The 13,305-nt window shown below is 47.8% G+C and overlaps 3 protein-coding genes across 3 annotated transcripts; 2 read left to right on the top strand and 1 right to left on the bottom strand.

The window, feature by feature from the left end:
- Positions 1–46: 46 nt before the first annotated feature.
- Positions 47–2,352, bottom strand: FPOAC1_006627 (uncharacterized protein; the record flags this gene model as incomplete). The annotated part of the gene is made up of 5 exons (XM_044851103.1): positions 47–775; positions 828–1,755; positions 1,810–1,925; positions 1,984–2,195; positions 2,262–2,352. 5 exons carry the CDS (start codon positions 2,350–2,352, stop codon positions 47–49), a joined length of 2,076 nt encoding a protein of 691 aa, XP_044709815.1.
- A 2,713-nt stretch (positions 2,353–5,065) lies between these two features.
- Positions 5,066–8,325, top strand: FPOAC1_006626 (uncharacterized protein; the record flags this gene model as incomplete). Its single annotated transcript, XM_044851102.1, has 5 exons — positions 5,066–6,294; positions 6,356–7,169; positions 7,233–7,554; positions 7,605–7,915; positions 7,978–8,325. The coding sequence occupies 5 exons, from the start codon at positions 5,066–5,068 to the stop codon at positions 8,323–8,325; spliced, it is 3,024 nt and encodes a 1,007-aa protein (XP_044709814.1).
- A 3,389-nt stretch (positions 8,326–11,714) lies between these two features.
- FPOAC1_006625 (uncharacterized protein) lies at positions 11,715–12,641 on the top strand (the record flags this gene model as incomplete). Its single annotated transcript, XM_044851101.1, has 1 exon — positions 11,715–12,641. The coding sequence occupies one exon, from the start codon at positions 11,715–11,717 to the stop codon at positions 12,639–12,641; it is 927 nt and encodes a 308-aa protein (XP_044709813.1).
- Between the last annotated feature and the right edge of the window lie 664 nt (positions 12,642–13,305).

Below are 13,305 nucleotides of genomic sequence, written 5' to 3'. Positions count from 1 at the left end.
CCTAAACATGCTGCAAGCCAAATCAACCACTGCGTGACCCTGATCCCTAATTGCTAGAGCCACCCTTTTTCTTGTTTTTCTTTTTACCCTTCTTGCCTGATTTGTTGTCGCCAGATGTCGTTTCTGCTTCTGGGGTGTCTGATGTATCTGGAACATCGGCAGTTTCTGTAGCCTCTGATGCTTCCTGTTCATCATCATCTCTAGTCTCTGGCGCCTTTCCAGCATCTGAGCCTTTGATGGTATTGCCGTCACCTCCTTTAGCAATACTGCTGAGTTGCGATAGCATTGACTTGAGTTCTTCCATTTCTGCTCGCAGTTTGCGAACTTCGATCACAGCGGGCTCATCTTCCACATTTGGCTTGGCGGTTTCGCAGGTCTTGGTCCAGCCTTCAGCCTCCATATCCAGATCCCCATGGAATTGTTCCCACTCATGAATTAAGTCGTCGTCTTCTTCGCCTCGTGATCGGTTACTTCGAATCTTTCGCGCATCCCGTTTCTCGAACCAAGCGGCCACAAAGAGGAGGGGAGAGTATAGAACGGCCATGACGCAGTCGTTGATAAACTCGTAAGTGGGCTTTGGCATCCACCATTCCAGCAGACCAGAAATAACCATCTCAACAAGGTTGAATGGAGCGATATATACATTCTCGTCGGGAGCCCGAACAAACTGCATTGTCTTCTGCGCAAAAAGCGCCAGATATTCGTCGTCGGCGTTTTCATAGATACCCTCGTATGCAGAGTTGTAAAGCGCAATAAGAATGTTAAGTAGAATGATCTAGACGATGCTGTTAGCTCTGATTGTGCAGAGTCCTTGATTGCTGACTTACCATAACAACAAAAGTAAAGCAGTAGTAGAGAATCAGACCAAAGGGATGTCCAAAATTCTCGAACCCATCAAACTCGGGACTTTGCATGATGGCCTTGAGCATGGACTCAATAATGAAATAAGTATCTCCCAAAATATTATCGTCGGCGATGTCCAACCCTATGAAGGCCTGGAGGAATCCAATAATGACAACAATAAGCAGCGCAAAGAAAATCAGCGACTCCTTCATCATGACCTTAAGCACGACCAGCATAGCGCCGAAAAACCGGAAGCTGTCAAAATAGAGTAAGAGGCGTGACCAGAACATAGGAGCAACGAACGATAGCAGGTTATAACTGAGCTCGTTATACTTGTTGAATACTGCGTCGTTGTCCCAGTACACTTGTCCAATGATGCGCAGGACCAGGGAGGCGGTCAAGAAGGTGTAGAGGATGAAGTTAAAGACGTTCCAAAATCCGACGATGTTGGCGCCAGCCTTGTAGAACTTGAGACATTCATCACACACATAAGCAAAGGTAAAGATGTAGAGAGCAATCTCAGCACCATCTAGCACTCCCGATGGGTTTGCAGAGTTAACTGCAGCCGTGTATAGTCCAAGATAGATGACGGAAAAGAGGAGCTGAGCCGCATTCTGATATCTTGGAGCGCGCATACGATCAGGATCCATGTGAACAAGGAAATTCGGGTTGGCCTTGTTCTTGTAATCAACGAATTCAGAGGGATCGTCTTCATCTTGAACCAACCATCCACGCCAGAGATATGAGATGCATTTCTGATAACCAGAAGAACCAATCACTCGCACTGCGTGCAAGTCGACAGCCTTCTCGATGACATTGGTTGGGGGCGTAGCAACCTTGTCAATCAGAAAAGAGTAGCGGCGAAGAAGGACATGATGTAGAAGATACTCGAGGTCATCTTCTCCCTCAATGCTGATATGGATTAGTCAAGGTCTTATTGAGACAAAAAAGTTGCGCGAAACCTACATCTGCTTAGCAATGACAGTACACGCTGTAGCGCGAAGAGCATGAAGGTCGGCGTCCCACAATTCGAAAGTCGCTTCACGTTTAAACCATTTCATGTTAACCAGCAGAGCGTAAACCTAACGAGCCCAAGATTAGCATATGATAGCGAATGATAGTTGGGCATATCTGACATACAACACACGCACGATACTTCTGCCCGCCGGCCTCTCTGGCCGCCTGAACAACCTTGTTGGTGATGACGGTACTATGAGAGCGCGTGATGGCGCTTTCTTCGAGCTCGCAAGGAACGCATTCGCGAATTAAATGTCGGAGTCGTAGGCAAACTTTCATTACCTCCTCGGGAGGAGTGGCAGATGTTATTTCCTGGTTACGATGGTGAGACAGAACTGTAGGAAAGTTAGATCGAGGCCAATTTCTTCGAGGTCAATTCCCCCGCCTGTTAGGAAACTCACGAGCTCTCTCCTCCTCATGGAGCCATTCACGGCGACTGGTTCCATTGGGGCTGCCAAATAGGCTCTTGACGCGTGCCCAGGTGCCAGACATGATGACCACTGTGAGCTTGTAGCTCGACTTGTGCTTATGATGGAAGGTTGTTGTACTTTGCTGAGGACCGAGACGAAGGCAATGCGGGAGTGGGAGAGTCGATGTCGCGTACAGTGCAACTTTGCAAGCGGCCGATCCGCAATAATGCTGTGTCGCAACGGATCAAACTAAATTTGGATCCAGAAGCGATGCTGTCTCGGAAAGATTCCTGTGCAGCAGTCGACGGCTGATTACAGGTTGCAAAACTAAAACCTGTCCAGACAAACGACGTCGGAATGAGATTGAAGAGAAAGAAACCAACTCTTCCCAGTTCTTTCTCCCATCCCAGGTCCTTCAAGGTTCATTCCATCCCCGATCCAGACTGCGTTAAAGATAGAATGAGCTACTCTACTACCTACTTTTGCGACAGTGATGACGTCGAGCAGGCCAGCAATTGGTCCACCAGCTTGCGGTCTGTGCTTCTGCTCCATCACCCGGGAGCTTGTTTACGTGCTTGCAGCATCGTGGGGCGCGCTATCCCATGTCGTTGAAAGATGATCATCCACGATAGAGACGTTCCTGATTGTCCTTTGATGGTAAATTTTGGCTTGAAATTAGTCTTGTAGGCTTATTTTAACGTTTCTCAACATCAGTATCAAGACATTTAGAACAAAAATGTCGCAAGAGTTAGTACCTATGCAGTCTCAGTGTACCTAGTACATAGGTACTTGCCAATCTCAAAACGTAGCGTCTTAATTGCTGCAAGCTAGGAGGGGTTGGCCAGGTTTTTTCTTGGTTCCTTGACAAAAAGCTTGGCCAAAGCTGAAAGTAAACATCCGATCCCCGATGATAATTCCCGCTGATAACCTCATTGTTTCGGTCAGTTCGCACCTTGTCTTTAACCTCGCACGGATCATAATCGCTTTTTGGCCAGTAGCTCGTGATCAGCATGTTTTAGGTTTGGTTACATGAAGCAATCATACATACTGTTGTCCTTACCCTTGATCATAGACTCTGGATTGGCAGCATTTCCAACCAACAACAGCAAAGTGCTTCGGATTGCCCTTGGAGAAAAAATGTCTTTTTCCAAGTGGAAGCACATCAACAACCTCATGTCATTGTCTAGCTACCGGGTAACCAGCCATCAGATGACAGGAGGCTTTGCGGCCATCCTAAAATTATCGTCGTGGCTGCGCGATGAAGTGACACGAGGTATGCAAAAGCGGACTGGTGTTTGCCGGCTGCTTCATGTTGTGACTGTTATCTGCACATCGCCAACGCATCAACGGAGTTGGTAACGATACAGCATATGCATGGCGCTTGTTTGTGATGGATTATAACGATAAAGGCACTGTTTACCAAGACAAACACAAGCACTGCATATGGGTTCTCGCAGTAGGAAGTCAATCTTGGCGGCTTCATACTGTCATTTATCGTATTCATAATCTTGACATTGCACCGATACGAGCGGGGTAGATCAGTGAAGCCTAATGTGCCGTCAACGTCGTACTCAATTGGTATCGTGCGCAGCTTTAACTACTTAGGCTGTCAGACTAATTGTATTTTGGGTGTTATGGTCACAGAAAACTGCCTTGCTTGGCAACTCCGGTGTAATCCCTTGTATTACATGCAGAATGTAGCTGAAGTTGGTTTTGCCGTCCAATCAGAGACTAACAACCAATCTCTAGTTGATTACGTGGATAAAGTGTTTACTCATTGGCCATTTTAGTAGAACGGTGAGGCGGTCGACAGCTGGTTCAGATGTGTTGGACTCTGTGCTTGCCTGAGGCGCCGTGTGTGAGAAAAGCCATTGGTTGTTGACTGAGGATGGGAGCAGTGAATTTTGGCTTACATAGGCGATGCAAGTTATGAACAAGATAGATGTGGGCTGCATGCCTTTTCACACTTGGTGTTTGGTTGTTCTGGTCCCCTTCATCTGCAGTGATACCATGTCATTTGCAGAAGTTGAGGCTGACGGACTGAAGATCGCCAACTGTCAGTTGGTTGTGGATATTTTAGCGTCCAGGCCTCAGATCCACTAACTCTTTAGCGTGCTCGGGGTAGCCAAAGCGGATAGCTGGTTTGTCGATGTGACTTGCTCGGTGTAAACTGGAATAACCTCAAACATCCAACGACTGTCTACCTCGTCCTTCTGTTTCGCACGAGATTTCAACCCTCACGCAATCAAACAACATCAGTTGTTACACAGAAGCGAAGGAATTTGTATGTAGTATTGAGGTTGGCATTGCTCTTGGCTGGCTGCCTGTAGGCTTATCCATGTTCATTATTATCTGCAGCCTGCCTAGCATATTCCTGATGCAGTGGAATGATTACCTATTACTAAACCGCACTTCTCCAATTAGATGTCAATCCAAATGTCCTTCCACTTATTCTTTGTGGCTGTGATGCGGTTGGTGCCTCTCCTCCTCAACCTGCAGCTGTTGGCACGGGGAAGCAAGTACGGCCAGCGATTCACTGCCCTGTTGCCTGGGTAGGTATGGACTGTTACCACCTGCCAATGGAACCTTTTGTTGCCTGATATACAGCCCATTTGCCCATTAATGGACTTTCTTTCTCTCATTTTCGAACCCGATCGTTTACTTTCTTTCTCTCCATCCATTACCCCCATCATTATACTTTGATACGTTATTTTACCAATATTCCCACCTAAACTAGGTATTAAGCAGTCCCTCTCTCTCTATCCCAGCTTGAACACGATATCTCTCTGCTCAAGATGGAGTCTAAGGACTCGGAAATTCCATCGGACCGCCAGAGCGGCCAAGATTCTAACCAAAAGCCTCTGCAAGACGAGTCGGATACTAAAAATGCCAATGAGGCGAATACGACAAGCGCTGCTGTAGCTTCTTCGGAGTCGGTAAAGCCGACCACCAAGGACGATTCCAGTTCTAAGAAGAATCGCCGAGAGAAGAAGTCCAAGGACAGAAAGGTCAAACCGGCTTCTGAACAGGAGGTTGTGGACGGTTCGGGCAGTTCCAGTGGAGGCGCTGCGTCGGATTTTGATGACGAGGAACCATCTACGACCGCCGCCCGATCACTTAAAAAGCGAACGGAGATGAAGAACAAGGGCAAGAAAAAGATACGTACGGGCAAACCAAGTTCTACCAAGGAGAAACTTGCAAAGAAACCCACTCAGAAGAAGAAAAAGAAGGATAAGATCCCTAACACTTCTTCTGATTCCGATTCAACCACCGACACGGATGACTCCTCCACTTCATCTGACTCTGAGTCTTCTTCAGACGACGATTCAAACTCTAAGAGCGATAAGAAAACGTCGAAGAAAGATCTGAAGAGTCAGCTTAAGGTACTGCAGCTTCAGTTTACCCAACTCCAATACCAATTGGCCGGTTCAAGCAATTATGCTTCCTATGGAGCAGCCGCTAACCCGTACTCTTTGCAACAAATTGCGTACCCTGTTGCATCTCAGGGTGCTGTCGCCAACCCGTACTCTTTGCAACAACCTACGTACCAACAAGCTGCGTACCCCACGGCATCTCAGGGTGCTGCCGCCGTTACTTCGGCAGCTGTTGGGCGTGGTATGTACTACCCTCATCGAGGGCGTCCAATCCCTCCAGGGCTCCAGGGCACAGGTCTGGAGGGCAACGCTACTGACGACGAAAGCTCCGACGCTGGCAAGAAGAAGAAGAAAACTAGCAAGGAAAAGAAGTTCAAGAATCTTGCTTTCAAACGTGTCGATCAAGTATGGGATAGCAACATCCATAACTACAAATTGCAGGACACAGCCGATATGGAGAACGATGGACAATATGAAGACTTCATCTTTCACGTTCGCCGAACCTTTGACTGGGAAGGCAAGTATAGAGCAACCATTGTCGATATCAAGAGCAAGCTCCTTCGCGAATGTTTGCAAGATGTGATCGGTAATGTCGAGGGCATCAGTCTCGTGGACGAGGTTCCCAAAATCAGTCCGAACCTCCTATTCCTGTAAGTTTCTGGCCGACATGATGCAGCCACTTTGTGATGTCACCACTAAATCTCGTTTTAGTTATTTGGAAGACATGCGCAATCATCTCAAGGCGCTTCGAAAAACCAAGCCCGCTGGCGAGACCAAAAAGGCTCGCAAGAAGAACGAAGAGCGACTCAAAGACAAGAGAAAGCAGTTGAAGGTACTTATTAAGTACCTCGATCACGATTACGAACGTACAAAGGAAAGCCTATACCCAATGTTGAAAAGCGGACTCATCACATTCGAATTACTCTGGGCCTTATGGAAGCCAAACACACTGGCCTATACGACAACGTATGGAAGTACACAGGAGCCACGAGTCTTCAAGGTCGAGGTGGCACAGCTACATCGCAGCATCATGAAAGGCGAGTTTTACTACGTGGATGGTAAATACTTTGAATTTGATGGGAAGCGTTTTGGCTACGGCAACATGGCGGTCGAAATGGAAGAATTCCAGGGGGCCAAGAAAATCACCAGCCTCTCATGTTACCCGCTACAGTATCACCAGAATGAGGAAAAGCTTCGCCGTGACTTGATCGAGCGAGGCAAAAAGTTCGTATCTCTGAGTGGTGTTCACTACAGGAGCTATCAGGGCATTGCTTTCCTGAAACGTAAAAAAGGCCAGGTGATGAAGTTCAACATCCAGCCTAGTCGGGTCATGATTGATCCAACTATCTTCCGAAGAATCAACCCCAACTACAGCGTCTCAACCGTCAAGCCTAAGGATCCCGATATTCTTTCCGACGAGGAAGATTCTGACTCAGATTCAGATAATTGCTGTTGCTGCTCTGATTCCGAAGACGGGGAAAAGGTCAAATGGTTTACCAAAGTGTACAAGGACTCTGACGGTGAGGTACGGATGGTCAAATTCCCTAGAAGCGAGATTGAAGATGAACCAGAAGCTGAACTTGACAAGCTACCTTCCAAGAAAGAAGATGAGGAAGATGAGAGCGAAGGCAGTGGCAAAGATGATGAGAAAAAGGATATTCCCGAATTCACTGACGAAGAATACCTTATTGCCTCGCCTGTGGTGCTTGGATTCGCTTTTTCAGAAAAGCAATGGCTTGAGCTAGCTGTCTCTGGTGCAAGCGACATCAAATGGAACGAAAAGGCTTGGGATTCTCTGGTCCTTGAAGATGGTACCAAGGACTTGATCAAAGCTCTCGTCAAGTCTCGTAAGTACCATGCAGCCAACACCATCGATGATGTTATCCAGGGCAAAGGAAAGGGCCTTGTCAGTAAGTTGAACAAACAATCCTCAATGGCGCAGAAGCTAAAACTCAAGCAGCTGTTTTACACGGGCCTCCTGGAACAGGCAAGACACTTACTGCTGAGGGTATTGGCGAGCTGCTCCAATGCCCGCTGTATATGGCGTCAGCTGGCGAACTGGGGACAGACTCGCGATTTCTCGAGGCAGAGTTGCAGAAGATCTTGGACATTTGTCATGCCTGGGGCGCAATTCTCTTGTTAGACGAGGCGGATGTGTTTCTAGAAAAGCGCAACATGCATGATATCCATCGGAACGCTCTCGTGAGCATTTTCCTTCGGCAATTGGAATACTTCCAAGGAATACTGTTCCTCACAACCAATCGGGTAGAGGTGCGTATCTGAAACTTTCCAGCCATTAAGAAGGTATAAATACTAATCCGGAAGTGTTTTAGACATTCGATGAAGCGTTCCAGTCTCGAATCCACATCGCTTTACGGTATGACAACCTCGACCCCAAAGCAAAGCGAACCATTTTCAAGATGTTCCTGGACCGCGTTCAGAAGCTGGGTAAACTGAAGGTGGAGCCATTGACAGAGGACGACCTGACTGCGCTTTCGAAACAAGACCTCAATGGACGCGAAATCAAGAACGTGGTGGGCTCGGCTCAGGACCTTGCCGTTAACAAGGGAGAGGCTCTCAGCATTCGCCACATCAAACAAGTTCTTGATGTCCATGCGAAATTTGGTCAGGATTTAAAGGGTGGCACTGGCTACGAAGATGCCATGAGAAGCTACTTCTAATGCAATCCTGCGTTCTGTTTGTTGAAATGTGATTATGCAATCGAGCGTCAGCTTGCCTTTCCAGGACTTTAGAACTTGATCGAAGCAAAAATAGGCCACTTTTATAACTAGCTAGCGTTGAAATATTATCTAGTCATGATATGCCTAATCGCTCTCCATCGTGGCGGATCGTGGCCTACCTAGTAATTATCGTTTTCAGTCTGGCGTTTATCTCGACCGCGTCCAACTTGGGCGATGGATGAAGAAGATCAATAGAGACACCACTTGTTGCCAACGCTCACTCACTCATAGACGTGGCTTGAGGATTCATAGTTGTCCGTTACAACAAAGCTCTAACGAACACCCTATACCCAGTTGAGGAGTGACAATATGTATGCAGTTGCTTGACACCCCCTAAAGACCAACCATAAATTATTTCACTGCTAATTTCGAAGCCTCATTCAATGGTTTCCACCGTGGCATGATCGAGCAAGCGAAATAAGAATCGGAAGATCTACTCTAAATTTGTTAGACACGGGAAAGCGATTTGCCTTGCTATTCGTCTCGCCCCTTTCTTGGATGTGCGAAACACACCCATCTTCTATTGCCCAATCTCGCTCATCACAGACCCTGAAAGGTTATCTCGACGACCATCCATCTCCATACAGATATAAGCTGGGGGTTGCGTGGAGCCAGAAATAGCAACCTGGAAGCGGAGAGTCTCCACATCTTCATCACTAATAACACCAGTGACCATCCATGATCATAATACTAGTGATATTTGTATCAAGAAGAATCAGGTTGTAATAACGGGAGGGACTTTGTTGACATGTTGTTTAACACTTGATGTTGAATAATGGCTCAAAGCAGGTTTTGTCCTTGGTTCTAGAGTGAATGACGAATGGTGTGTCTTTGTCGAGATGAGACATGCTAAATCGAAGAAAATGCTGCGATAAGTCGCGGTTGTTGACTAACTGTCGATCTAGGCTCGAATGTTTATGGCTGCCTCCTGAATTGTCTGAAAGAAGGATCAATAGAACATTAGGAAGACATGGGTAATCTCGATCCAGCTGTTAAAGCCGAGTGTATACGACTGCGACCCCCCAGGCCTTCTAGACCCTTGTTATTGTTGTTGCCGGGGTGCTTATTCACTTTCCTCATCAACCTATCAAGGGCTCTACGAGGTTGTTGAATAGGACTCGTCAGAGCAAGTGAAGAATCTCTACGATTTTCGCTACATCACCGGAACCAACCGGACCCGGTGTTTTGTGATTTCTTTGTTCATAGGTACACAGACATTCCTTTGTTCCATTGAGAGTGACATTATTATCTTTTCGATGATGGTTCATCTGGTGTCTTGGTCTGATCTGCCGGATGTCACCGCCTGCTACTCCTAGATTCATCTGGTCAGGAGCGGATCGCTTGAGTCAGAACAGAAGCCTCCCCTACAACATGAGTGGCTGGATTGTCTCATTTCCACAGCCCCCAGGGACCATGCCATCGTCGACGGTCTGTGACCGGCCTCATTCCAACCCGGGAAGCGAGAGTGTCTAATTTGACATGACCGCGTCAGATCAGCACTAAACGCTCACCAGCTCCTTTGTTTACAGCATTGTTTGGAAAGGAGGCGGTTGCGGCGTGAAGCGTCGTCTGGGAAGAGAACGCTATCAACTACGAAACACACCAGCAACGGGTCGAACGGTGAGAAAGAGGGCGCCGCCTCTTTAGTCTTTAGCGAATCGGACCTTGAACAAAGAAGCTTTTGGGTACGATTAAACGATCCGCTGCCACAGCGGTTGATGATACAGGCTACATACATACCTACAGCACGTACGGATACTCACGCATACGTATACATGCTGTCGTAAACATCGTGGCAGCGATTCACAGCACACAGCATTCAGGTACTCATCGGGTGAGTTCCCCACGTCGCGCGCTATGGGTCCACGTATTCAAGCATCGATTCACCGCATTGATCATGGCATGCCACGACAGACAACAATCTAGCCATTCGCCAGTCAGGCTCCAAGACGTAGTGAGCAATATATATTTTACGGAGTAAGCAAGCAAGCAAATGCAGGCCAAATGCAGGTCGGCACAAAAATGTATTATTCGGGGAGAAGGGAATAGTGGCCGCATACTGCTTTCCGAGGCCCTATTCCAGCATAGATATTGTTCCAAGCCTGTCCATCTTCAGAAACTGCAACTGTTTCTGCAGCTTTTGCGTACATGTCATTTTTGGAGATGAACAATTTCGTCGTGCAGAAACAGGGCATCATCAACATTCAACAACAGCCCAAAATCTGGACATGATCAACGATCGCCAATTTTGTTCCCTTGTCCAGCCCTTTTCTGGTCTAGTCGACCGCTGGAACCAGTGGCCCTGTTTTTTACTGTTAGACTGTTTACCTTTCTTTGCAGCAACCTGGAAGAACAGAGCCTGCTGACGCGGCCAGCGATCCAACCCACCAGGGGGTTACAGTGTAGTAAGAAGGGAATTGACTATTTCGGCATGAGAATTGATGCAGGGCAGAATTGGCCAATCAAGCGGACTCTGTACCTGACAGGGATGAGAGCCCTTACCCCTGGGACCTGTCGGAAGCAGAGCTTGATTTTGGACTCTCAGGGTGGTGGGCCATGGCATCGCAAGTCGGATTAGCGTCATTTCTGCATTGGCGTTGGCGTCGGTGTGCAAGCGTTGCTTTCCTGGTGATCCCAGCTCCACCGCCAACAGTGCACCTTCTGGTCTGGCGGATCAAAGGGAAAAGCGATGTGGGAACTGAAGCAAGGATTTGTTCAACATCCTTGGGGAAAGACGAGTACAGCCCGCAGGGGTATCAAATGTGAATTTCCACTTTTATTTTGTAACTATATATTTTACTATTAAAATGATTATCCTAATAATATTTATATAAAGTAAAAAATACTATAAAGTAATAATAGACCTAAGAAAGAGGAATAATATAGTATTTTTATTTTTATTTAATATAATATAGAGAAATACTTACTTATATGAGTATCCTTGGTGGCGATGTATTGGCTGCACTTTTGTACCCCCTGAGGGCTGTACAGGGGCGTGCCAATCTGAGAAATGTGGACGGATGAACGAGATGAGAGAGACATGGCGTCGAGGCACACACCACCCAGTAGTGGTCAAAGGGGAATCAAGACACACACACGCACACCCCCTTGCTCACCTTATAATCTCGACTTCCTCCCTCGTTTGTCTCTCCTTCTATCCCTCACTCTTCAATCTTTGGATCACGGCCTTGCCTTCTAGTCACTCCTTCAACAACGCTACGCGTTACCAACATTCTCTTAAGCCAACTTGCAACACAGTCCTTTTAAAGGCAAACCAAAGAATTCCGAAAATACCCCAAAAGTAACGTCTTTTTCGAAAAACATACAAGATGAAGTTCTCCTCTTCCGCCGTTCTCCTGGCCGCCGCCATCGGTGCCTCTGCTCACCCTAGCGGCCACGCTCACCAGCGTGCTCACGCCAAGCGCGACTTCATCGTCGCCAACCAACCCGTCACTGTCTACGAGACTCACGTTGTCACTGCTGCTGCCGCCCCTGCTACCGCTGTTCCTGAGGCTCCTGTTTCCGTTCCCTCTCAGCCTGAGGAGGCCGTCCCCAAGTCCGCTGCCGCCGGTCCCTGGACTCCCGATATTCCCAAGCTCAACAAGGGCAAGAAGCACAGCTCCGGCTCCGGCTTCAAGCCTTTCTGTGGTGGCAAGAAGGCCAAGCGTGCCACTCTTGAGGACATTGCTGCTACCGGTAACACTGGTGTTGCTGGCGACTACGGCTGCAACATGATGACTGTCGACTCCGCCGTCGCTGACAAGTACACCTACACCACCACCTTCAAGAACTCCCACGATGAGGACAAGGAGTGTGCTTGCTGGAACAAGATCGGTCCCCTGGGCAAGATCGACGGTTTCTTCGCCAAGAACATTCCCCTGCACTTCACTGTCTGTGCCAAGAGCTCCCAGGTCGTTGCCTTCGACGAGGACTCTCAGGGTGGTTGCGCCTGCTCCTCCAAGGAGGTCCCCACCACCAACAACGGTCTCGTTGCCGGTACCTGGCTCGAGTTTGACTTCGGCAGTGAGCGCAACGGTGGTTGGTCCGGTGCCGATGCTTCTTGCCTTGTCTCCGCTAAGGAGAAGCTCGACATCCCCGGTCTCCGAGTCTGCGGTCACAACACCTGCTCCACCATCAACCCCGGTGGCACTGGTACCAACGCCTACCTCGGCGGTATGGAGGCTGAGGATGGTATCGGTCTGAACATCAACGACAAGTTGGTCCGCCTCACCGTCGACATCGACTACCAGGGCTAAGTTATGCCATGAATCTTGGCTTGTCTTTGCGTAAACTTGATTTTATAGAATTGGGCTTATTCTATCTATACCTGGTGTTTACGGTGCGCGGAATTTAACTGTTATCCATAGCAATTCTGGATACTGTTTTTGGGATCTTTACCTCTTCTAAATTATATATTTTATGATATATTCTTCTTCATTTCCTATGCCGATGTTATCGTGATTACAGTGATATCTGTTGAACCTTCAATGTTTCTGGGTGATGCCTCAGATAGATTAATTGGCATGTCGATCCCCCAGTTGTCCCCAGACTGCATCCGCAGGATTGGCTCGATAATTACCTGGACCAACCCGGTCTGCCAAGCCTCGCATCTGAAATTCATCATGATCGGTACAAGCTTGAAAAGATTTCAAGTCTCGGGAGTGCAAAGTCTGGGATGAAATAAACTACATGTGGAGTTACACTAAAAGCCTCCTACTTCCAGCAAACGATCATCGCCGTACCTGAAATCTCTTCACTCCCTGGCATAGGCTTCTTTTCTTTTCCAGTTCTTGGTGCGTTCTCTGGATGGAGACATGACAACCAGCCTTTTCACAATAGGTCCTCAGCTTCCCACGAGTTATAGACTAATGCAGGTTGGGCTTGTTTCATGAAAGGGGCTAGTCTTCCGCCCACGCAAAC

This window comes from Fusarium poae, chromosome 2, assembly GCF_019609905.1.
Source record: "Fusarium poae strain DAOMC 252244 chromosome 2, whole genome shotgun sequence".
NCBI classification, from domain to species: Eukaryota; Fungi; Ascomycota; class Sordariomycetes; order Hypocreales; family Nectriaceae; genus Fusarium; species Fusarium poae.
This window is presented reverse-complemented; position numbering and strand designations above follow the sequence as displayed.